Genomic DNA, 24971 nt, shown 5'->3' with positions numbered 1-24971 from the left:
GCCTTAGAGTGCAAAGTTGAGAACATATTTTTTTATAGATATATATATATATATATAATATTATTAATAATATATATAATTAAATATATATTTGTTTTCTCCAAATAATACAGTGTGCCACAATGCTTAGCCGAAAGACGTTGAATATTAAAGGCCGCAGATACGTGTGACGATACGTCATGTCGAAAGCTTTAGATAATATACGTTCATTAATTGAAAAATACGTCTTAAATATATCGACGCCGCATTATTGTGTGTTTTCCCCTTCAACGACACGAGTCGATACTATTCTGCTCGTGTCTGCTCCGTATTCAAGGAATAACGAAGACAGAACGTTCGCTTCTGTATCGACTCGTGTCACCAAATGGGAAACACTCGTTATCGCGTACTGATCAATGGATTGCACGGATGGTGATCCGTCAGCACCGACGGATCAACGTGTCAGAAATCTCTCGATCGATGCGCTGTACTGAGGAAAAAAGTTTGAATCGACAAAAGACCAGCGGCGGTGTTGCTTTCACTCAAGAAGATACCGTGTCAACACGTTGCGTCAATACGGTCAACGGCAAAATCGCAGTTGCCGAGTCAATCGCTAATTCATTAACATTAATCAACAACTCGATTGATTAGGAATTGGTTCAGCGGAACTGAGCCTCGTAAAGATCTCGCTCGTTAAAGCAAATTTCGTTGACTCCACCGCTTTCCTTCGTCAGCGTGTGAACGCGTTTCTAAGTCCTAAGTTCAGGAGCGTCGTTGTTGCATTTGTACTCTTAAGTAAGCGAGAGTGAGGTCTAAGGCGAGCCGCGCAGCAGCTTCGTATTGCTCTGAATGACCGTCTTGGAGAAGAGGAAGTTATTGTCCGACACGAAGTCGGCTATGACGATGTTCAGTCCGCCGCGGCCCGGCCGTTTCTGGCCGATCCAAGAGAGGACCGCCTTCCGGCAGAGCGGCACCAGGTCCCTCTGCAAGCTGCCGCAGAGGTGCTTGATGACGTAGGACGTGTCGGGGGTGAGGAGGCACTGCGACACGAAGGCGATCTCCAAGGACCTGCCCTGCAGCTCGACGTTCAGGAAGTCGATCAGCTCGTCCACGCGGACGGTGTTCGGCCAGACGGTGCGCCAAAGACCAGACGGCCACAGGTTCGTGTAGTTGTGCGCGTAAACGTTCCGGTAGATGACGAACACCTGGTAGCGCTTGAGGATCAACCACTGGAGGGTGATGTGCTCGAACCTGGACGAGACCGGGCACAGTTTCCCGCGGAAGATCTGACTGATCCTCTCGATGAAGCGATGATGGTCCTCCTCGGTGAAGGAGTAGAAGTGCTGGAAATCCAGGATGACGATCTCGTTGGCGTGCGAGGTCAGCCAGTCGGCGACGTCCGTCAGCGGCTTACCGATCTCCGAGCCGTACAGGCCGTGCAAGAAGTATATGTCCCGGGTCCTCGGCTTCGTGGCGACGCGCAGATCCAGATATCGGATTCCGCCGTTGAGCTGCCGCCTGACATCGTCGCGTTGTGTAATAGACCAATTTAGGATAATGGGCTTGGCAACGAGCGAGCAGTAACGACCGAGCGTTCGGATGAAGGCGGGCTCGTCCGGCCCCACGTCGTTGCGTCTCTCGATCGTGTAAGTCATGGTGTCGTGGGAACCTGTCGGAAGTTTGTATTTGTTTTTACAGTCTCGCACGGAGACACTAAATATGGATAGTTAGGTCATTACGTCCGCCACCTCGGAGGAAAATGTTCTGGGAGGAAACTACGCGTCGAGGACGCGTTGAGAAAACTGTATCTACTTTATTGATCAAAGAATGCCTCTTCTCACCGAGGAGTGAGTCAGCATCGAGTTCCTCCTCCTCTACTCGGTGGAGTGGACGGAATATCGGAGGCGAATTCGCAAAAAGCATGATTGCAAAAAGACAAATCTATATGGAAGAGAAACGAATGATTGAATTCACGAGTCGAGTTTTTGCTGGAGGAAACAGAATGGTTCTAAGAATCGCGTTTGGTTTGTTGAGACTAACTAAAGACAAAATTTCTCATTCTGAAATGCAAATTTGGCTCTCAAAGTCCAGAAATGCTGTCTCCCTCCGCGAAAACGCGCTCGCTTCCTTCATCGTCGCGTTTAATTCCAATCTTGTTTTCAGCGTGTAATCTTTTTCTCCGTATCGCGAGAGCCTCGAGTATCGAACTGCGTCCAAGGACGGATGTCTATCTCGCGTGACAGAAATGTCGGGGTCACTCGGAAATCTTTTCCCCGGAATGCGCATCTTATTCGTCGGCATATCTCTAACGAAAAAAAAAAACCGCTTCGTTAGTATCAACGCTTGTTCGGTGGGAAAAGACTTTTGAATCTGGAGAAACATTACGGAAACTATCGATGTTCGATCGAAAGTGAAAAAGTCAAGGTTTGCAGTAAAATCAACACAGATGCGCAACAACAGATCCTTGATTTTCACCCTTGATTTGTCAATCGACCTAAGGTGAACACGACAACGGAGGGAGATTCTCTTCTCCCTCGGCAATTTTCAATGATCGCGCCGTTAAATCAGACGCGACTCAAGGCGGGGGGCTTGGCGTGAGGCTTCGACCGGACGAAGACTTTTCGCCTCGTGCGTGACACCGTCGAACTTACCGGGTATCGCCAGGTGTATTATGGGTACATTCTTGAGCGCCGCCGGTAACCGCGTCATCCAGAACTCCAGGTCGCCGTTCAGAGTCGCGACGGCCGCTTCCTTGGCGACGTTGCCTCCTTCTCCGCCGCTCTCCATGATCCTCCTCGCAGGCTGTCCGGCGATCGCGCGTTGTCTCCGTTGTTACATTTTAACGAGACGGACGCCGATTCGAACGTCGTTTCCCGCGGGCTGGTCGCGTGCGCGCAGGTGTCGGCCGGCCGTGACGCAAATGACGCGCTACCACGGCCGCGTCAGCGCTTTATTGTTATTCATGCGCTTTCCCACGATGATCCCCGCGCGCATTTCGAGCGGGGAGGAGGACGCGTAACCTCGCGCCACGCTCCACCGAGCGCGTGTCGGCTCGTCGGGGTCTCCGACGAGGAGGAAGCGCCTCGTTTCTCGCGGAAACACCCCGCGGAGTATCGAGGAAACGGTCGAATCGATCGTCACCTTCGGCGAAACTGCCGCTCCGTGCGGGAAAGTCCACGGTGGTCGCTCGAATAAACGGGAATAATATTTCGGATATTCCGACGGACGGACCGGAAATGATGCGACAAAACGCTCGCCGCTTTGCGCACACGCGTCTCTCCGAGTCGCCTCGGTGCGGTCCCCGTGTGATCTCAATCGACAAACGCACTGCGCACTAACGAGCTGCATATGTCAAGTTTCTTGGCGCAGATCGGGACCGCATTTGGGCTTTTCCGTGGCTTCTCTTAGCGTGCGAGTATCGATCATGGCGAGGCGATTTCGTTTTCATACAAATTTNGGGAAGGGGCGGGGAGGGGGGCTCTCTCTTCACGCATCTTGACAAGATCAAGTTCCGTTGTTACTCTACGTCCACGTCCTCCTAAAAACGTTCGTTAATGTACTTAATCGATAAACACGCGTTGAAAAATTATACATCATTTTTGAATTTCATTTTTTTTTTTGAAATATACACGTGCATACGTATAGGGTGCAGGTGCTTTTAACGTTCCCACCAAAATCTGTTTTTCCTACGCCCCGAACAAAAGAATATTTCAGACAAGAGTTGTAGGGTCTCGAGGGAGACAATATCGCGACCTTGAACGGTGCCCTTGGACGGTGTTTCTTCAAGACCAACTTCTTTTTCTTATTTTTTTTATATAAAATCTTTTTACATAATATAAAATTTTTTTTATATATAATCGTCAGTAATTACCTTGGAAAACGTCAAACGCTTAAGGGCAATTTAAGATAACGATATTGTGCATGTTTCGAAACCTTACAACTTTTGCCTGGAATATTTTTTTATACAAGACGTAGGAAAAATATACATACATGAAAAGAATGACATGCATCGAAGTTCAAAGACTTGCGGAAAATTTATTACATATCAGGACGTATTAATCCGAAGTGACAGAAAGAAAGATTATCTTAAGCTTATCGCGCTTTACCTGCGAGTCATCGTATTCGATATCGGAAATACTGCTTTTTTCCAGTATATCTTGCAGCGAATGGATAATCTTTTGTTTTTGGTCGGCACAACACGAGGTGCAGACGTCACTCGTACATACGTCACTCGTACACACGTCCTGTTTCTGCAGCTGAAGGTAATCGTCCCATTAACGATGCATCCGCCAAATTTGTTCACGCGAGGGCAACATTTTCGCAAGATTACACCCAGGAAAAATAACACGTTACTTGTCTAACGTCGTTGTCGTTACAACTAACTTCTTTCCAACGACCACTCAACAACGCTGTTATTTCTTTCTTGTTTTAGTTACAGGAGACATAACGAGCTATTAAAAAAAAAAGTAACTCTCCCAACCCTGCTCGTTAGACATCAAAAAGGATAACCCGCTACCGTTATATAATTAACATCGTCAGCGTTAACTCATTTTGAAAAATAGTTCGTCACCGTAACCGTCGCTCAGAGACCAACGAATGTCGTGGTCCAACTCTCCCGATTCTGATACCTGTAACGCCTGCAGCACGCATTGTTTCGCCTCGTTCAGGGTGACGTTCAGCCGGTCGAACTCCGCGCATTTCTCCCGCACCTCCGCCAGGACGTGTTCCCGGGCCTCCTTCACCTCCTGCAGACGCAGCTCGAGATCCTTCACCTTCCTCTCCGACGTCGCGCATACCGCCTTGTACTCGTTCATCAGCCGCTGGTAATTACTGAAGCGTGCGTTCTCTCGGTGTAGCTGTCCGTACTCGAAGAACAGGTCTATGTGCTCGCGCGCGAGCTCGTGCATGGCGCGCTTCTGCCTCATAGCGTCGCCCAGCGCGATCCTCGCCTCCGCCTCGAACAGTTCGCACTGCAATCGGAGCATGCGATCGTTGCTCCGGCATTCCGCGCTCTGCGTCTCCAGCTCCTGGCAGGTCCTTATCATCGTGTTCAGCTCGCGATTCAGCGCGATGTTCCGCCTCACCGCGTTGTGCATCATGTCCGCTACGCGGATGTCCGTCGCTTTCTTGAAATCCTGCGCGAGCTGCCTCAGCCGCTCCTCCATCTCTTTTTGCATCCTGCGAACGCACGACAGAGTATTAATGGCTATTTGCTGGACAATTAATATTCTTAACAAATCTTTCCGCTGTCCAAACATATCTTTTTGCTGTCACTATATTGACGAACATCTGTTATTCCGGCGAAATTTGTTTTCTCCGTGAAGATTACCGTGATCTTACCGAGACGTTAATGTGCTGTAAAGATCAACTGATTCTTCTTTACTAAGTGTTATTTCGACATTTTTACTAAAACGTGTTATTGTGAAGAGAGTTGTTTACTTAGCCTTCGTGATGGTAACAGATTTCTCACTCTCGTAGAGTGCCGTTTTGTGCGTTTCCTCTTGTTTCGCGATTCGTTCTTCCTGCGTTTCGAATTTATTCATCAGATCCAAGCGAGCTAATCTCCAGTCTTCCAACGCGTTCAGCTTGCCAGCTGATATGAAATGTAAAATGATATGTAATATGCTGCGTTTATTCATACTGCCGCCGTGCGTACAGTCGGTGGAAGCAAGGTTGCAATATTTTTAACCCACGGACTTCAGATCTTCAAGGCGTTCGTTATTCAATAGGAGAATATATATCTTCTGAGAATTACGAGGAAATCAATTCTCCTGTTGGTAACAAACACGTTGCGAGACTGCAAAGAGTCGGCCCAGTAAGCAAGAAATCATTCACGCAACGTTATCGCAATGATATTTTATAACACGCAACATATTTTCAAATATGTAGTTCTTAATGTTGTATACAACGTCATTGTTAACAATAATTGACCCAAATATTAAAAATAACATTTATACACCATTTTAATACTTAGGAATATTGCATTATCAAATAACAGTTTAAAAGCTGTTTTTTATCAAGTAACAGTTTAAAAACAGTTTAGAAACAGTTTAAAAACATAAAATATGTCAAAATATTGACAAAATTCACATAAAATCAAAAGATTTCAAAAAGTTTCAAAAGATTGATTTAATGTTTCTCGCTTACTGGGTAGAAACTAAAGGAAAGTTTCTGTTCCTGCGACCGAGTTTTCATCTGCCTCCTCCTTCCTTTCCCCACTGGCGATAGTGGGAAAATTAATTATGCCTACGGAATGGTTTTCCCAATGCACCGACTATATTCGTGATACAATATATTACCGGCAAGTTTTACTTCGGCGCTTAAGGTATTTTCCATGGTGCGATACTCGAGCCTCATCGCGTTTTCCTTCTCTTTGAATTCCTCTTGCTCCTGTTTCCTCAATTCTTCCAAAGCCGACAGACGTTCGTTCAACTCTCGCGCCTCTTCTGTCCTCTCCTCCAAGTTGCGCTTCAAGTGTGCCACGACGTCGGATCGGTCTTCCTTCAGCTGGTCAAATTTCTTTGCTATGGCCTTCACTTCGTTCTCCAGTTCCTCGTTCCGACTGCGTAACCTTGAAGCGAAGTCACAGGGGAAAATTAAGGCCCGTCGCGCAAAAAACGGAACGAAATTCCGCACAAAGTGTCGTTATTGGTTTTTTTTTTTTTTCATAACGAACCGTGACAACTGCCTGTTGCAGTCCTGGATCTGCTGTTCGTAAGATATCGTTTCCCTCTCGTTTAAACATTTCTTCCGCACTTTCTCGGTCCCGCGCTTCTTCTTCTTGAGCATTCTGAAATTATCGTCCGCTTCGTTGTCGACTCTGTACGTCGGGACGCCGAATTGTTATCTCTCCTTATTTTGCTTGCTTTCACCACAGCTTCGTTTTGAACTGCATAAGAGACGGCGGGGCAAAATTTCACGCGATTGAGCCGAAAAACCTTGAGAATTCGGGAGAAACTACTGCATTGTTGACGCCAATGTCACTTCGGGCTTGTTACGTGCCCATCTTCGTTTCCATAGCGAAGATAACAGATCAAATATATCTCGATCAGATATGCGCATATACGCGTATTGTACAATGTCGAACAATTTCATCCTCCTTGTTAAACTATCCCACGCGAAAACTAACGAACGACGTTCTTGCTGGCCAATCTCTTCCAAACTGGTTTTGTCCCCTGGGGAACCGATAAATAACATAAACGTTCATCGCCGAAAGTATCTCCCGCGCGTGAAAGACACAAGTACACGAATATAAGGTGCGTAAATAAATGTCAGCGTAATGATTGACACAATATCGATTGAAGTAACACAATTCTTACACATGATGATGCTTACGAACAATATCGATAACGCAGGAAGAATTATATAACGAAAAATAACAAATAAGCGCAATAAGCATTCGCATATATATATATATATATATATATGTGTGTATATACAGGGTATACTTCGAAGTGATATACTATTTTCCACTCGCTGATAATGTTTATATCTGCTTTACACAATTTACAAGTCGGTTGGTCTGCACATATTCACAATGTTCGTTTCCACAGCCACGATAATACCACGATAATGCCACGATAATATCAAGATCGTAACATTCTTTGGCAATGAAACCATTTTATTAGATAAATAATCAACAACTTTTTTAATTCTTAGTTTATATTACAGAAATGTCTTATAATATCTTAATATATATATGTACGTGTAATCTAACGTAATTACAAATGTGTTACTGAAAAAAAGCTATGTATACATATATATATATAACCGTCTTTATATCTGCAAAAAACTAATCGCAAAATACCGCTGCGAAAGCAGCCTGAATTTTTGCATTCCTATATAAAAATAATACGATATGTGGAATTGTGTGAACCGAACGTATTTGACTTGCATCTGTCGTATTGCCTTGCAGAAAGGGGGGAATTTGGAGCTTGCGATAAGCCGGTTCATCCAGTAGGCGATGTCTCGGCAAACATTGAGCATAACAATGGAACTTGACAAACTAGGAACTAAGCTCAGAGCCTGCAACGTGATAATAATTAAAATAAGCGTATGAGAAAACGTATGGTAAAAGTCGTGGTAACAGCGATTACCAATTGAGAAACGCCACATCAGAGCGCCACAAGAGTCGGCAAATTTATTATTATTATCATTTGCACCGGTCAGAGGTAAAATCAATTGTGACATACATTGAATTGCTGAAAATAATATCGAACTCGAGATTATACATAGCCTGTATCGCTTTGGGAAGGACGAATTGCGTTATCAAAAATGATTTCCCGGTATACGAAATCCTTTATAAAATTCTTTCCAAGCTTAGGTCTAGAAAAATCTATTGTATATTTTATATATGTACGAAATAATGAGTAAAAGTACAAAATTTAGTTAACAGGAGGTCTCGGTGGGGGAGGTGGCTGCGGTCTGCGGAAGTATATAATAAGACTAAGCATTCCCGTGAGAAATCCGATAAGATAAAGATCCCAGTTCTGCCCGAGCAGCTGATCCCACTTATCCAGCTGATCGACCAAACTGAATTCCTGCAGATAATCCAGGCCGAAGAGGAAGGAGAGTTTGATCAGGGCCAGCGCTACGGGGATCTGCGCGTCTGGGCTGGCTTGGGCGGCTAAGTCGTAGCATCGTTTGGCCAAGTGTCGATCCTTCGCCAAACCCAGGCCACGTTCGTGCATGTAGCCCAAATTGAACATAGCCTGGGCGTTATGCTGTTGGTCAGATGCCGAACGGTAGTGGCCCGCAGCAATCTCGTAATCGACCTTGGTACCTCTACCGTAGTAGTGAGCGTCACCAAGTTTCACCTGCGCACGAGAAGGTAGTCGCTCATTTGTACTACTTATCAGTTCATTAGTACTTATCGTCACTATGAACAGGCAGAATATATGTGCATCGAGTAACCGATAGAGAATCGTGAAGTCTTTAAAACTTGGTAAACAAGACAAAAAAAATCGTAACAATTCGTTACTTTCCGAGTAACAATAACGGTAAGCTATTTTTAAAAACAGCTAATATAGCGATAATTTTTTTTAATGGTAACGCGAGTTATTTCTTTTCCCGAGATATAAGGAATTATTTTGAAAAAGCAATTTTCTTATTCTGTTCCCTTATGGGTAAGAAATATTTTTACTAATACTTGTGCCGCGGAGTATCCTTGGGCTGCAGCTCGCGTCCACAATGCTAAGGCTCTGACTAAGCCCTCCTCTTCCGTCAGAACGTCGGTCTCTCCTCGGTCCAGGATGAATGCCGCGTTACTTTGCGCGACCTCGTAACCCATCTCGGAGAATAGAGCGTAATTTAGGAATGCTTCGTTTACTCTGCCTTCTCTGTAGTCTGTGTGCGCCACCATCAGCTGGTCGCTCCACTTTCCCCTCTCGGCGACGTTCTTCATCAATTCCACAGCCGGGGGACAACTTCTCACCATGCCGGTGCCGGTGGCGTGCATCTGAGCGAGATTGTAATACGCCAACACGTGGCCGGATTGGCTGGCTAAATTGAAATATTTATTCGCCATTTTGTAATCCCGTTTAACACCAATGCCACCTGTAAAGTGAATTCAATTGTCGTGAAATTACGGTGTGTCTGTGAAGGAGCCATCGGGAAGCAGCAAGCGATGATCGACGAAATTAAAAGCAAACGTGCATGCTGCAACGCGGATGGCGATTAGATAAACGTTAACCGAGCACGGAGTTATGAACACGCGAATGCTCACTGAAATACATGTTGCCTAATTGCAGTTGCCCATCGACCCAGCCTTGTTCCGCAGCATGATGGAAATATTGCCACGCTTTACCGGTATTTCTCTCCACTCCCATTCCGTATAAGTACATCAGGCCCAATCCACTTTGGCCGACCGGATTGCCCAGCTCAGCGGCCTTCTTGAAATATTTATACGCCGTTTCATTGTCTTGCTTCACGATCTCGCTCCCTTCCAGGTAAATCTGTAAATACACAGGCGAGGAATCGGGTTGATGAAGGTCAGAGAGAGAGCGCGTGTGGTGCAGTTAAATCGGACGTTTTTTCCGTTAAAATTAATATTGTAATTTTATCTCAAAAGAAGCCGGTAGCTTTACTATAAAACCAACAGCTTTGTTAGAGTATTATTGCCACACGGGGATACGCACCTTTCCCAAGAAAGCCATTGCCACAGGATTGCCGGCGTCGGCAGCATGTTGGAAATATTGTACAGCCTTCTCGTGATCTAAAGGAACTCCTCTGCCTCCTTGATAATGCAGCTGACCGAGCCCGACCTGCGCCTGAGTGTCGCCTTTCTTCGCCAACAGCTGATAGTACTCGATTAAATCCTGGTCGAAGATTCCGGAAGTGTATCCCGGATTCTCATGCTCGTCCAGCAGCCTAACACGTTGAACAACCGGGCCACCGCTGAGCGACACTTCCTCCGCGACCTTCTTCGCGACTTTTCGATAATAATCCAACGCTCGCTCGCAGGACGGTGACGTCGTCAGACCGGCCCAATGACGGTATCCCATTACCATTTGCGCCCGAGTGTCGCCGCCAAGAGCGGCTACAGTGTAGTGAAGCAGGGCTCTCCCTTGAGATGCATTAACGCCGCCAATTCCGGTCGCGTACAAAAATCCCATTCCCTGTGTGAACGCAATGCTTCACTCCGTTGTCCACAATGCTTAATATTAGAGGCACCCATAAGCAATCAAATATTTATTTATTCACCAAACTCTTATTCTTATCAGCTTCTGCTTGAGCCGTGTAATAAATATAAACAGTGATATATAAATAATACACAATAATTAAGTAGCAACATATAAATATTTCCTTAGTGTAATATTCTTGTGATCAAACTTGTGTAACTTAAATATCACTTCATTGATTGAGTTTGTATATTAAAAAGTATTCTCCAGTGGGAAAACACCAGCGTACTAACATTGACCTTATAAAATTTACTCATTGTCGATCCATGACAGATTGTAAGTACTCTGAGAAAGTTAAAACAAAAATATTTTTGTGGATGATAATATTTAACTTATTATATGATTGAAAAATAAAAACTTCTCTATTGACTATTAACTACTTTTCAGTAGTTTCAGTTTGAGATACTTGATTATTTTTGGGCACCTGTAATATTGACTTTCGCATGTTGTACATACCATATGGGCCGATGGAAGACCCGTATCTGCAAGCTCTTTGAATATCTCAAATATGCTGGGTATGTCATCGATGGACACTCTCAAAGAAGTGGGGCCCAAACGAGATCCCAGTAATCTCGCCCATGCCAACATAGATCTGGCCTCTCGGTGGCCCAGCTGCGCTGCCTCGATAAGCAATTCGTAGCCCTCAGACTTGTTGGCACGCATTGCGTTTAAAATACTTTGAGCATTCTTGAATATCTGCTCGGCTGGAAGACAAATTCAATTTTGTAACGGTAAGAAAACACAATGCGGGGGTGTAATCAACTACTACTACGCTACAACTAAGCATTGAGCTCAGCGAGCTTTCGGATCTAGTTGACTCTTAGATCTTAATCAGATCTAAAAGTATACATTTAGATCCAAGAGCTCACTGAGCGCTCGGTGACAGCGATTGTAGTACTCAATGCACGTTGGCTGGGTTCAAAAAACACAAGCGATCAGTGAACGGTCATCGATTATTGGTCTTTACCCTTAGATCCCTGAATTTAGACCAATTACATCGACGAATCACTCAACCGTTGTGTTTTCTGGACGCAACCATTGTCACAAAGCATAACAACACGAGTAAAATATCGAAGATCAAATGTTTCACAAGCTTACCTGCCTGTTGTTCCGGCGACAGCGGCTCTTGGACCTCCTCTTCGAGCGTACTCTCGTACTGCTCGTGATTCTCCCAGGCTTCCATATCTTCCTCGTCCAGCTGCTTACTGTTTATGTCCATAGGATCTATGTCCTTGGTCTGAGCTATCATAGTCTTCATCCACACATTCCTCGTTCCCGAGCTCTCCAGACTCTCCTTGCTGACGCTGTCCACCTTGCCCTCCGCCTCCTCCTTCCTGTGCTTGCTAACTTTTTCATTCATAAGCGAATCGGACGCTGGCACCAGCTTCAGTATAGTTTCCCGCAGCGCCCTGAGCTCGCGCAGCTGCTCGAAGGCGTTCTCCATGTCCTCATTGGTGACATCCTCCTCCGTCTCCTCGTTGGAATTCGACTTTTGCGCGATGTCGCCGCGTTTCTTCGCGGCACCCTCCAATTCCGCGTTAGCCCGGAGACACGAACACACCAGGAGCAATAACGATACCAGTGTAAGCACGTTCGACTTCATTGCTCGGCACGGAACACACACACGCACACCGACACCTATCTCACGGCCTCCTCATCACACCTCCAGCGATCTTGACGTTTTCGCTCGTCGTCGTCGACCTTGCAGGTTCCCGCGACATAAGAGGCGCACGATTGATCGCACTTGATACGTACGTGGACATACGCGCGTGAACCGTCTCGCCTCTTCGACCAATTACGTCATTAGGACACGTCAATACGCATCTTTCTCGAGCGGAATCTTGTGTCAACAACAAACAGGACCGTCGGCGTGCGCTTCGTCGTCGTCACGGACGTTTCTCGCGTTCTCTCTCTCTCTCCCTCCGATTGTACGTTACTTCGCACCACGCGGGAAAAGACTCGCCGAATCAGCTGTTCGCGCTAAAAGCATGTAATCGCCATAATAAAATCGCGTGCGCTGCCTCCCCACGAAGGACGAATGCGTGCCACGTTTGTTCGTACTTACGCGCGACTTTAACGGCACAGCACCGCGACCGATTGTGACTCACACGAGTAAACGAGAGGTCTCTCAGGCTCGGCTATAGATCGCAAATTTTCGGCCCGCTTCTCCCGACTGATGCTCTGGTAGGTAGGGATGATCGTAAACTGTCAACTTGGTGACGGATCATGCTGGCGCTTACGGCTCGTCCATACGTGCGCGCGAGAGTGCATCGGAAGAGCGACCAATCACGAGCCAGCGATAAAAAATGTCCTCGTCACGTTCCATTCGTTGTTGCACGCTCGGCGGTTTTTAAATATTCCAAAAGTCGAATAGGGGTGTAATCACTTCCGCGTCAGATAACGCTAATAAGTAAACGGTCGCGAGTTTGCAAATTACTGATTCTCATAACGACGATAGGTAATTATTTTTCGTTGTTAGAAAAATTAGTAATTTGTAACATGTGAAGTTGACCGTATATTACACGGTAATTTGCGAGGTGGAAATTTAAATGATCGTACGATATTCCGATAATAGTTTTAAGTTTGAATGCAAATACGCTATAAAAAACGACGGCTTTGGAACTTCGGACTTGAATACTTCGCAAATAAGTTAGAAAAAACGGAATATTGACGCCAACGGCGATCAGGGCGCTGAAACGTACTTTGACATCCCTGAAGTGTGCCGGTGCAAGGTTCGAATATGCAACACGATATCATCCGTCTTATCTAATCGACTTAGCTGAATTATATCTATTTCATACATGTTAAACGGAATACTGTGACATTACATGTTAAACGGAATACTGGGAAAACAAGTAGTAAAAATAACAGGTAAGAATAATAAGTCGGATGAAAAAGCGATCGTATACATTCGATATTTCGATAAAACTCAAGGGATTGTTTCGGTATTCGGATCTCGATTATGACAACTTCCGGAGAACTGATGTATTTTTTAAATTTCGGCACACCTTTTTTCCGGGCACGTCCCCACATTAAGGATGACTTTCACTTTGAAAATCAAATTAAACTAATCGAAATAAATAATAGAAATACTCAGCGTCAATTTCCAGCGTCAATTTCAGCACAACTTGTCGTTCGACGATAATCGGGAAGACCGATTAATAACATTTATCTGGGTTAGCGAGATAGAGCGTCATATCGTACTTCCATCGCATCGCGATGGAACCTAACACACGGCGCACTGTATACCAGCCATAATCATTAAATTTTAACCTGACCAGGCAGTGGGGATGATCCACGAGTCGCGAAGAGAGCACCGGGCGGTGGGGGAGGCCGGGTGACAGCGTCGGTTCTGCAGAACTCAGGTTACACACAGGGTTAGCAGCCCCGGCGACGCCGCCATGCGGTGTAGACTCGCCTTGACGTGTGCTAAAAGTAGCCAATTTCGCGCAGCTGACGCGAGCTGACCAGACGGCTCGACAGTTCGCATCGAGAGTCGCCCCGAGTTGCTCGACGGCCGCTCCGTCGCTTCGACCGCGCAACCTTACACGCCTCGTGCGTATCTCCCGCGAGTCATCCGTGAACGTTCGTGTGTGTGCGTAATATCCGTTTTCTTTTGTTTTCTTCCAGCCGAGGAAGGACAGCGCGGCGAGCGTCCATTTGTAGTCGCCGCGTCGCTTCTTGAGGGAAGTTCGTGTGATTGGTGACGATGATCGCGAGTGGCCGGTTGTTCGCTCGTTCTCTTCGCTCGCACGTGCTACCCTCGGCGAAAGATCGATAAAGGGCATGCCGGCAGTCCCGGCGACGACGATATCGACCTTCCGGCAGATTACTCCAGCGGCGTTGCGGTAAACACAACCACCATCGTGGGAGTCCGGCGACAAGAGAGAGCGAGAGAGAGAGAGAGAGAAAGAGAGAACTAGATAGTGAGGAGAAGAGGAGCGAAGTCGTTTGTTTACTACGTGGGAGCTCGCTTTGTTGTCCCGCGTCATTCGTTCCACTTTCGATCACCGTTACGATCGTTGCACGAATGCGAGATCACGAGGAGGACGTATTAGGTGATTAGACTATCGTCCCGTTTGCACTGCGGACGAGGTGGCGGGAGAGAAAACGCGGCGGTGAGATAAGACGCGCAGGGGGAGAAGGGGGGGGAGGGGGGAAGAGGCATCGCGAAGGTGGCAGAGCGAGAAAGGCAGCTCTCCTTTTATCGGCGAGCGATGGAGGACAATGGTCAGGGGAACCCGGGCGACAGCGCGGTGGTGCTCGAGGAGATCTTCTACGTGACATCGAAGCGGAACACGTACTACAAGGTACGTTTGACGGAGAAGGGTCTGAGCCTGCACAAGGAGCACAACGGCGCGACGAAGAGCGAGACGATCGCCCTAGGTGACATAATCGGCTGCAGGTGCATGCGCTCGAAGCGCAGAAACGCGGGCAGTTGCGCCTGTCGGCCGGGCGCGTCCAAGTCGCAGGTGAAGCTGGTGGAGTCGTCTTCGTCGTCGGTGGAGACGTACCAGGCGAGCTACTACGACGAGCTCGACACGTCCGCGTACCTCTACATATACGCGTACGCGTTGAAGAAGACGCGGGTCAAGGGCGGCATCAGGCGCGAACGCACCACCATCACGCTGCGTTTCCGCAGCTTCGACAAGTACGAGGACAATCTGCGCGAGGCGAGCAGGTGGCGGCTGGCGATCAAGTGCCTGGTCGCCAACGCGCCCGTACCCAGGAGCCTCATGAGCCCCAGCCACGGCAATCTGGATGCGTTGATGAGGGGTGAGTCGGTCAGGCCGATGTGTTTGTGTGCGTGCTTGCATCGATTGGAACGCTTTTATCTCGCGGAATCACCGCCGGCGGAAAAACAGTCGCGAGGGATGCGCTCCCTCTCTTTCTCGACGACGATCTTCCCGTAGGCAAGCGCATCCGGTAGGAGAATTTGTCCCCCGAGGCCGGTACTCGTCGGATCTTATGTTTAAGATAATCTTAAGTTCATCTTCAGATATTGCGCAGATCGTCTTATTGGTTACGAAACACCCGAAGATGAACTTAGGATGGTCTTAAATATATGATATGACTTGAATACCGGCATAAGAACGATATTCATAGTCTACTCTTATGTTCTTGAATTCATCGTCAAGGTGGTTCTAACGTTTGACTGCGAATAAAAAAATAGACGTTTGATATGTTGACACAATACGTCGTCAACGTACATTCGGCTTCAAAAAGGTTCCCGAACGCTTTCTTCCTCAATGCGGTCCGAAACGCAGCCGATGGTCTCCAATGAGAGAACTTAACTTCTGGAAGTTATTCAGAAACGAGTTCTCTCATTGGTCCATTGTTCGCGTTCCGAACTGCGTCGTAAAAAAAGAAAAGTGTCGGAGCCGTTTTGAAAGCGAGTGTACGGTGAGCTTTCAAAAGGTTTGAAAGTTCTTTTCCCGATGCAATGCGGGGACACGATGTTGATGGTCTGATAAGAGGTCTTATTTTTATCAAACGAGTTCTCTTCCATCGGACCATTGTTTGGGTTCGAAACTGCATCGAGGGAAAAATGTTCACACCGTTTTGAAAGCAAGTGTACACTCATCCCGCGGATGCTTCACCATTCACTGGATCAATAGCCGCTAAAAATCAACCGGTCGCATCCTTTTTTTTAGCCGCGCATTTTTCACGACCGTTAATTAACAACGGCGTTCAAAGCAGAAGCGATATTCCTGATAACGTCTCGTACATACTTCGTGAATATTTCAGTATGTGACATTTCGCATATACTTCCGTGAAAAAGATCGTTCGCTCGCGTATGATAGTGAACGCGCAATCAGCAGTTGTATTAATTAACTCAGAAAAAATAAAAACGTCGCAAAGACGTCTCGGAGATGTCGTTTGGGCATACGTGTTGTGTGAGAATTATTTCGACTAATTTTATATATTAATCTATTATCTTTCTCAACATCTTTACGTACGCATACACTCACTATTATTCTGCCAATTGCTCGTTACATGATAACCTTTATTGACGCATACGGAATATCAAGCTGTCAAAATGTTACTCTGCTTCGAATGACTCTCTGGATTATTCAACGGTCAGGAAAAGTGTATTGCTAGAAACGAACGAATGCAGTCCAAAACAATGTTCAGATTTCTCCTTCAATTTCTTCTTTAAACGAGTGAATTTGTGAATCACACAACACTTATTGGAGAATGAGTCGGATGTGTTTCGGAATGCGTCGAGAGAGAGAGAGAGAGAGAAAGGAAGTGTTCGAAACTGTTCAGCAAGCGAATGCACATCGAACTTTCAGACGGTTTGTGAGCACTTCTTCCTTGCTGCAGTTTGGAAAACAGTTCACGGTCTGATGAAAGGACTACATAAGGTGGCATGCTCGGCTTGAAAACTTTGAAACGCCTCTTTCTCGTCGCATTTCGGAGAGCGGCTAATAGCCCGCTGAGAGAACTCGGCTACTGGGAATTAATCCGAGACAACTTCTTCCGCCGGATCGTCGGCTGCATTCCGAGCTGCGTCGAGAAACAAAAGCAATCAAACAGTTAGGAGGGTGTACAAGGTGTACAAAGAGAACGCCCGTGAAGGATCTCGCAAAGACGACAGAAATATGTCACCGTCGTTATCGGGTCTTCAAATCACTTTGCTTTACGAGGTCGTAACGCGAGCGGGGATTAGCGGACGTCACGCAAACGAACTATCGCTTTGTCACGGTATTAGACGATGCTTGCTAAATTTTGTTGTCAACGTTCGCACGTTCGATCCGTCGTTGAGTACGTGAGACGTTCTTTCATAGCCTCGTCAAGTGAAAGCAAACCCGAAAGGGAAGCAGATTCGCTGTCTCCGTCATCCGATTGTCTACAGTATCGTTCTTTCTTTTCCTGATAACAAAGGAAGTAATTAATAGTAAAACAAAAATTCCACACTGATAAACGCGAGTCGCAGAACTCGGCGGCGTCTTTTGCAATTGGCGCGTGGTGGATTTTCGATACGTATTCACACGGGAGAAAATAATTTCGCTGTTGCAATGAAGCCATCAAGTTAAAATTAATTACATGAAATTTAATTGGCACAATCAAATCATGAAATTATTCCTAGTCAGAGCAGAAATAATTTCTCGCTTATCAGGATAGAAAATATTCTGCTGAATGAATTTGTCCTTCGGACACAATTAATTCGCTGTTAAAACAAAACAGTGTTTTCCTACGCTTATTGATTTTTGTTCTTACTGCAAAATATAATTCAGCGAATGCCGATTAATATTCTTAACAAATCGTTTTGTTGTCCGTATAACTGTTTGATTTTGCTGTGACAGCATAAAGTTTGCTGCGCCGGCAAATTATTTTTCTCCGTGTAATCATGACAAAAATCAACAAATAAATATAAGAATATATAAGTAATAAAAGTTCGCGCCTCTCAATGTCCTTCCGGATTCGGTATCTTTCGACATCTGTGTGTGATTCAGTTGTGCTTGAATACACCAACATTCCGAACGACTGCCACTTTCGTACACAAAGACGGACGAAAGTCCGATACGCTTCGCTTTACGCGAGCGCGAACAATAATGTTCATTGCGGCAACAACAATTGCCTCATAACAGGCGGCGAAGACCAGTTACTTTCTTGTTAGCTTCCCGTTTCGTCGTTTCGCAGTATGCCGGGCCCGAAATTGAATAATTAATCTGACGATACGCGGAGAATGCGATACGCAGAAGTCAATGGTCGAGTAAATACTTATCTTGGAGATATCGGCCGCTATCTCCGTTCATTTATCAAATCTCCGACTAGTTTTTTCAGCAATTATACCAGACAATAACACTTTTCTCTAGGTTGCTTGTGCACCGTCTAAGGTGAAGGTTATGAACTTATCGAAAAGTCGCTTCCATTCATCTGATGTAAAACACAGTAACAGATCAATTGTCTTCAGTGTTGTATTACGTAACTCTCTCGAGTAATCGACGATTAGGATGCAAGAATTTCACGATATAATATGCTCTTTAAATTTCTTGTAATAAAATCTCACATAAAACGAGTGAAGAGTAGAAAAGTATTTATTTACTATTGCCCGTCGAAGCCGCAAGAGTAAATGTTTCACTCAAGTTTATGGTGGATTCTAACTCCATACGAGCGAGTGCTTCTTCAATCAATTAGAGTAAATATACTCCTATGACGGTGACGGTGAGGTGCATCAGATTTCTTCTTCAGTTTCGGTTGAAAATGTTCACTCGATGCGATTCAGAGTGGAGAATTTGCTCCGTGATCGGTGAGCAATCGCACGAATTTGAATAAATAAATTCGTTGAATCTAGGCGAGCCTACATCCTTGCGGCTATTCTCATTCCAAGTATATTCTTTGTTCCTGCAACCGCGTTATAAATGATGCTCGTTTTCACGTTTACGTGTTCCATCAGATTTATTTTTACAACCAAAGCACGATAGACGTGATGAGCGTCAATACAATGACTAGCCGTTTATTAAAGTTATTCGAAATTTTTTTGCGCTTTATGGAAGATTTCGTTAAGACCATTCAAAATGGAGTTCGCGATAAGCAGATATTCAAAAGCAATTTATGCATATTCGAAAGAAATATTTAAATGCGTCTGATCGGGAATATTCAACGATATTAGGTTAGGGAATAGCATTAATCCTTTGCACTCGAGGGCTCCGTTCCGGAGCTCTCGAGTGCAAAGGGTTAATTTTTTCCCGTACGTCCTCGAAATTTCACTCCAAGAAATTTCGCATCCAAGAATATTCCCGATCAGGCGCATTTGAATATTTCTTTCGAATATTCGTAAATTGCTTTATACAACGCGGTTGCAGGAACAAAGAATATACTTGGAATGAGAATAGCCGCAAAGATGTAGCCTCATCTAGATACAAATCTTATTCTATTGTATACGTAATACGACGTAACGTTGAAAAAATTTCTGCACGTGGATTTAACTCCGAAGAAAAAAACTTCTAATCTTGTGATCATGCGTATTATAAGTCATTCACGCCACATCATGGACATTAATCGCTCTTTTATATTTGCACTTCATTATTTATGTACATTCAGTGCAAAATATAGGTCAAGCGGAGTCGCTATATAAAACGATCGGCTGAAGCAACTCTAATCAAATCGAATAAAGTCAATCTCGCGTGTAGCGAATTAATTTCTTCTCTTAATTTTTTCGGTAATATTGCGACGCTTGTTTAATCTCTCTCTTTTTCTCTCTCTCTCATTTGTCATATTTAATTTCTTTTATCGGTCATTTGATCTCTGTTATTTATCGTACATTTATCGTTCGATTTACGTAAGCTTCCAATCACAGATAGAATTACTCGCGTTACACAGTGAGAGAAAAAGTATCTTAAAAGTAAAAAAAATATTTATTCGACACTAATAACATATTTACTTAAATCTCTCTCAAAATTCTTTTATTTAAATAGAATAAACAATTGCTTTCGCGCAATGCTACAGATTTAAGACAATGTATAATTTCTTATTTGAAAGAAATTTCTTCTCACTGCAAAAATATGTATATTAATACATAACAATAGTAATAATAATAATAATTAACAAGTATATATGTTTTTAATACCACCCAACGAGTAAATATCTTTTATTTTTTAGATATTTTTTTTCTCAATGTGATTACATCAATCTTTCGTTGTTTCAATGTTGTTGAAAGAACATTTATGTACACGTACTTACAACTGCACACAACTGCGTTTCAGTACCTTAACTTTTCACTATTAATTAACTTTTATAGTTCAAATTCGGTCTAGGTCGGATTGTTCATTGGTCTCGATTTTTCTTCAGTTCGAATCGATTGCGGTCTGTACAACAAAATTTGCGTAACCCTGAGACTTGGTTTTTCTCACTCGACTTTTTTTCTCAATGCATGCGTAAAACTTGATTTCTTGTTTCAGACGTTAGGTAATAAAAAAATCTGTAGGTGAGGTTCATTCTCGACGATGATTTGCTTATTCTCGTTTTCAGCAGCCTTGCTAGCCTTCTTTTTTACATACACGTGTAGTAGCCTTCTTTTTTACATACACTTTATCCCGGTCTTCTCGATTGACACGCTTATGCAAAGTGCTCAACACGAGTATCAATAAATGTTTTGTGTCGTCGAGCCAAAAAATAAGTACTTCGCTGCACGTGTCACTGCTTCATTTGAATTAAATAATACAATTCACTGAATATACATTCAATGTCGCATAAGTGAACAGGACAAAAATATTAGTAATTCAAGTAGATAGTTGTCGCAACGCTCTTTGGCAAATTTTTGCTTGGATTAAGTAAATTTTATTTGGGCCGAGTAAATATTGTTTATTTAGTATTAGTATTATTTTATTTAGTAAAATTCTTTGATCCAAGTAAAAATTTGCTAAGGAATATTTGAGTAGTTATTTATTTCAATCCAGCACTTTTTTTCTGTGTATGAAGGTAAATAAAATTGTTTATCTACATTACTGTACTCTGTTTTACGTACCAAAATCTGTTTTACATAATTATGTAAGAAACGGAAAAATACAAATATTATGTAACATAAGGAAAAATACAAGGTAACCTATGAGAGTGATCTAATGAGATCTGAAAAGTTTTTCGAATAAATCGTAGTAATGCATATATTAAGCTGCTTCTTGCGATTCGCGATATGTAACACTCGTGTAGGCCGCAATTAAACGCGGAGTTGCGGACATTACTCGAAATTAACTTATTGTCGGAAGAGTTCGCCGGATAACGTCTCTTCCCCCTCGGGAAACGCTGAGTTTTCAACAGATTTTCGAACGATTTCTTATATTCGGGTGAAATCATTGCGGCAGTTTGTGTGCAGGAAGTCGACTTCGGCTCTCGTTCGGTGCATCTTCATCTCGAACACGAAGGCGGAAAATGTTCGTTAGACAATCGCTGATAAAAATACATTTTCGTGCGGCATGCATGTTATGCAACCATTTGTCAATATCGCAGTATGTATGGAATTTCAAAAAAAAAAATAAAACGTGCACCAGATGTAAGCGACGTTTTTTTTTTTTTCATTTTCCTCGACGTGGAATAAAATCAAGAGGGACAAGAAAATCATATTTGGTGGCATGATACAAAACACATGGATTCATGCGTGAAGAACGAACTCGGGTCTTAAAGATTAACGTTTACCAGCCGTGCGTCATAGCGCACGGAGATAAACAGGATGAACATACCGTGGAATAGTTAATTGGACAGAAACCACTGTTTGCCGCGAGAAGAAGCGCTTTTTGTAATTTCGAGATATTTGTGACGATGATGACGAGGCTTTTTTGTTTTTCGTTACGCGCACGATTCGGGAAGACGACGCTTCGGGGCAAACAATTTTGGGACCGTATAGACTGAGAAAAAGATTTCTTCGAATTTAACAAATTTTTTTATTGCATCCAAACAAATTTCATCGTTGGCATGCTCCAAACTAATGTTTCGATTAATAATTACGATTGTTTGACTTTTCGGCGAATATATATTTTTATCTTAAATAAATGTGTGAAACGAAAGATAATTTTCTCATGAGAAAAATGACCAGTCGAAGCAAGCCGAATGATATTAACCGGACTTAATTTCAAGATTGCACATGGCGCATTAACTACTTCCATTCTTTCAATAGAATTTTGGTCTTTTTTTAATCTCCCGATAATTACTTATATTAAGCATATTAAGTTAAATCGACCCCGTGATAACTTCTCTATATCTATAGTTTCAGTTTCGTAAACTTTTCTCTGCTGACTTTGGAAGTCAATTCGTTGCAATTCAAATTTCTATGTCATGTATGTATGTTCGCTGACGTAGCGCAATTCAAATTTCTATGTCATGTATGTGTTCGCTGACGTAGCGCAATTTTTATTCAATCTGTGCAGTAAAAGATTTCTATAATCGGCACGGTTCTTTTCATTCTTCCGATTTCTTTTTTCAATTTAACCGACTCTAAATATATCTATATGATTCTCAAGCTTAAACGAAACGTCAGGCGTTTGCGTGCGGAGCAACGATGAATTAGATGGTCACGTTGGACACCGAACATGCTTCCGTAATAAAGTCCTCGATAGGACAGAACTCGATCGCTCATTATTCATCCGATTCTCTCTCGACTTCCGTACTTTTGAGAAGACTCACTTGGAATATTCGGAACGAGAAATATGCAACAGTGATATCTAACCGGCAATTTAATGCTCGCACGACGACGCTTCGGTCACGCGAGACTCGTGACTCGTGCATCCCCCTTCCTTGATAACAGATATCAACAATGCAAACGTGTTTAACCGAGAGGAGAAACTTACGGATGTGCGATGCCACGAAATGAATATATATCTTGTGAATCTCGAGTCGTTTCGAGTGCATAAACAAGAGACCCGCATTCACGAATCGAGATAGATACGGCCGCCGCCGGCGTTGTTTGAAGCGTAATAGATTATTACGTCACATCGCAGTAGGAATTGTTATGTAATCTCAATTAACTCAATTAACTCGGAAAAAATAGCGTGGCGTTTGAGACGGAATTGTGTGTTGTCATCCTGGTCGTTCGCCACGACGATGCAACGCCGCGCGGATTATGTGATTTAACGCGATTAGATCGACTTTTTGATAATTGCAAGAACATCTAATATAATCGTTCGCAGAGTTACGTTTCATTTAACTCACTTTTTACCGTTGTCTGAATTTGAAAATTCAGACCGTTGGAAATTTGACGATTTTCCCATAGCGAAAATGTCGAGGTATCGATCGAATGGACAACAAGATTATTTTCTTCGATCAATTTCAAGTAGAGCTTTAATTTGAGGCTTGGCTACGTGGATACGTTGAAAATCGACAAGTCGTCGTTATTAATTTTCCCCGACAAATTTTGGTTTCGAAGTCCTCATCCTCTCGGCGAGGAGATATTTAAGAATCGCCAATATTACGTTTCAGCGTGTCCCGGCGAGAATCGCAAGTTGTTGGTGCTGCTGAATCCGAAGTCGGGGTCCGGCAGAGGCAGGGAGACCTTCCAGAAAAGGATACACCCGATTTTGTCCGAGGCGGAGAGACCGTATGAGATTCACATTACTAAGCACGCTAATTACGCCCGCGAGTTCATACGCACGAGAGATATCTATCAGTGGAGCGGCTTGCTGATGGTCGGCGGCGACGGGATCGTTTTTGAAGTTGTGAATGGACTTCTTCAGAGGCCCGACTGGGAGAAGGCTTTACGCGAGTTGCCGCTCGGTGTGATACCGTGCGGCTCCGGCAACGGCTTGGCAAAGTCCATCGCTCACGCTAAACAGTAAGTCTTCCTTACACGGAGAGAATATCATCGTTTTCCTTTCGTATAAATTTTCTTTTACACATACACACACAGACACATACACTCATATCGAAAGGAAATATAAGAAACGGTAGAGTACGCGAAAAGAATATTGTGGCTTTTTTTTCACGCACGGAGAAAAAGGTTTCTTCAGATTTAGTATTTCTATTTCTTTGACTAAAATTGATCAAATTTGAGGAAATCTTTTTCTCACCGTGTGCTGTTTCAAACTTTTACTCAACAAGCCCTCATTCATTTCACAATGTATACAATCATATCGGGAACTATTGAGTTAAAACACTCAACGATTGAATGAAAAATTAAAAAAATACAAATTCAAAATTATATCAATCTGGAAAATACGAGATTCGGCTGGAAGAAAAAATCGTGCGTCGTCTCGCCGAACCGTTTCACGTTTACGCACCTTTGTTCTCGTAATTTTCGATATTTCTCGGCATAAAAAGTCTTGCTGAAAATGAGTGAAGATATCGCTAGCGGACAGCGAGAGGGCCGGTTTTTTCGTATACGAGAAAAGAGAACAGGATGACGTTACAGGGAGCCGTACGACCGCAATCCCATGCTGATCAGCGCGCTGTCGGCGGTTAAGAGTAAAAGGATGCCGATGGATCTGGTGCGCGTGGAGACCAGAAATCAGATTCTCTTCTCGTTCCTGTCGGTCGGCTGGGGCCTCATAGCCGACATCGACATTGAGAGCGAACGGCTGCGCGCAATCGGAGGCCAGAGGTTCACCGTTTGGAGCGTCGCGCGCCTGATAGGATTGAGAACGTACAAGGGCAAGATATCGTACTTGCCTTGCAACAGGGTGCCGTCAATGGAGAACGGAAACGGCAAGATCTGCCGCAAAGACTGCGCCACGGAGAGCACGTTGTCGCATTCGCGGAGTTACGGCGACGAACTGGACAGGTACGGTTCATCGGCGAGTGTCGTCGTCAGTTTCGAGCAACCGGATACCCGGCTCGCGGCTGATCATCGACGCGGTTAATTGCGATGCATGTCGATTTCAC

General features: G+C 44.2%; 4 protein-coding genes across 7 annotated transcripts in view; 1 reads left to right on the top strand and 3 right to left on the bottom strand.

Annotated features, from left to right (window-relative positions):
- Positions 1-74: 74 nt before the first annotated feature.
- Positions 75-3429, bottom strand: LOC106746260 (PI-PLC X domain-containing protein 3). Of its 2 annotated transcripts, XM_014622637.1 has the most exons (3): positions 2631-3429; positions 1394-1648; positions 75-1322 (listed from the first exon to the last, which is right to left on the bottom strand). In XM_014622637.1, the coding sequence occupies exons 1-3, from the start codon at positions 2764-2766 to the stop codon at positions 853-855; spliced, it is 861 nt and encodes a 286-aa protein (XP_014478123.1). In that variant the 5' UTR covers positions 2767-3429; the 3' UTR covers positions 75-852. The 2 variants fall into 2 exon arrangements, with proteins under 2 accessions (XP_014478123.1, XP_014478122.1); XM_014622636.1 differs by having other exon boundaries at positions 75-1648.
- An 8-nt stretch (positions 3430-3437) lies between these two features.
- On the bottom strand, positions 3438-8001 carry LOC106746255 (paramyosin). Its single transcript, XM_014622624.1, has 6 exons — positions 6656-8001; positions 6279-6550; positions 5419-5572; positions 4608-5157; positions 4086-4235; positions 3438-3517 (listed from the first exon to the last, which is right to left on the bottom strand). Exons 1-6 carry the CDS (start codon positions 6766-6768, stop codon positions 3497-3499), a joined length of 1260 nt encoding a protein of 419 aa, XP_014478110.1. The 5' UTR covers positions 6769-8001; the 3' UTR covers positions 3438-3496.
- A 92-nt stretch (positions 8002-8093) lies between these two features.
- On the bottom strand, positions 8094-12827 carry LOC106746253 (protein sel-1 homolog 1). 3 transcript variants are annotated; one of them, XM_014622619.1, is made up of 7 exons: positions 12724-12824; positions 11757-12638; positions 11115-11362; positions 10116-10595; positions 9704-9932; positions 9122-9534; positions 8094-8795 (listed from the first exon to the last, which is right to left on the bottom strand). In XM_014622619.1, exons 2-7 carry the CDS (start codon positions 12259-12261, stop codon positions 8364-8366), a joined length of 2307 nt encoding a protein of 768 aa, XP_014478105.1. In that variant the 5' UTR covers positions 12262-12638; positions 12724-12824; the 3' UTR covers positions 8094-8363. The 3 variants fall into 3 exon arrangements, with proteins under 3 accessions (XP_014478105.1, XP_014478106.1, XP_014478107.1); XM_014622620.1 differs by having other exon boundaries at positions 9128-9534; positions 11757-12827; XM_014622621.1 differs by having other exon boundaries at positions 9785-9932; positions 11757-12827.
- A 1306-nt stretch (positions 12828-14133) lies between these two features.
- Positions 14134-24971, top strand: part of LOC106746254 (sphingosine kinase 1) — a 13897-nt gene continuing 3059 nt past the window's right edge. Inside the window, exons 1-4 of the mRNA XM_014622623.1 lie at positions 14134-14213; positions 14289-15434; positions 23574-23925; positions 24502-24870. Coding sequence (XP_014478109.1) covers positions 14876-15434; positions 23574-23925; positions 24502-24870 — 1280 coding nt within the window. The 5' untranslated portion in view covers positions 14134-14213; positions 14289-14875. The remainder of the gene's footprint in view (positions 14214-14288; positions 15435-23573; positions 23926-24501; positions 24871-24971) is intronic.

This window comes from Dinoponera quadriceps, unplaced genomic scaffold (genome assembly GCF_001313825.1).
Source record: "Dinoponera quadriceps isolate SergipeBrazil2010 unplaced genomic scaffold, ASM131382v1 scaffold566, whole genome shotgun sequence".
Taxonomy (NCBI): domain Eukaryota; kingdom Metazoa; phylum Arthropoda; class Insecta; order Hymenoptera; family Formicidae; genus Dinoponera; species Dinoponera quadriceps.
The sequence above is the reverse complement of the archived record's forward strand: the minus strand, read 5'-3'. Positions and strand labels throughout refer to the sequence as shown.

What these genes read in the sequence shown, in the direction of transcription:
- LOC106746253 (XM_014622619.1), bottom strand. Translation starts at nt 12,261, where the DNA reads ATGAAGTCGAACGTGCTTACACTGGTATCGTTATTGCTCCTGGTGTGT. An exon ending in GTCGCCGGAACAACAGGCAG is followed by an intron (nt 11,363 to 11,756) that starts GTAAGCTTGTGA and finishes TTTGTCTTCCAG; the next exon opens with CCGAGCAGATATTCAAGAAT. An exon ending in CAATGGCTTTCTTGGGAAAG is followed by an intron (nt 9,933 to 10,115) that starts GTGCGTATCCCC and finishes GTGTATTTACAG; the next exon opens with ATTTACCTGGAAGGGAGCGA.
- LOC106746260 (XM_014622636.1), bottom strand. Translation starts at nt 2,766, where the DNA reads ATGGAGAGCGGCGGAGAAGGAGGCAACGTCGCCAAGGAAGCGGCCGTC. An exon ending in AATACACCTGGCGATACCCG is followed by an intron (nt 1,649 to 2,630) that starts GTAAGTTCGACG and finishes AACTTCCGACAG; the next exon opens with GTTCCCACGACACCATGACT.
- LOC106746255 (XM_014622624.1), bottom strand. Translation starts at nt 6,768, where the DNA reads ATGCTCAAGAAGAAGAAGCGCGGGACCGAGAAAGTGCGGAAGAAATGT. An exon ending in CGCCGAAGTAAAACTTGCCG is followed by an intron (nt 5,573 to 6,278) that starts GTAATATATTGT and finishes ATTTCATATCAG; the next exon opens with CTGGCAAGCTGAACGCGTTG. An exon ending in GCGTGCTGCAGGCGTTACAG is followed by an intron (nt 4,236 to 4,607) that starts GTATCAGAATCG and finishes GATTACCTTCAG; the next exon opens with CTGCAGAAACAGGACGTGTG.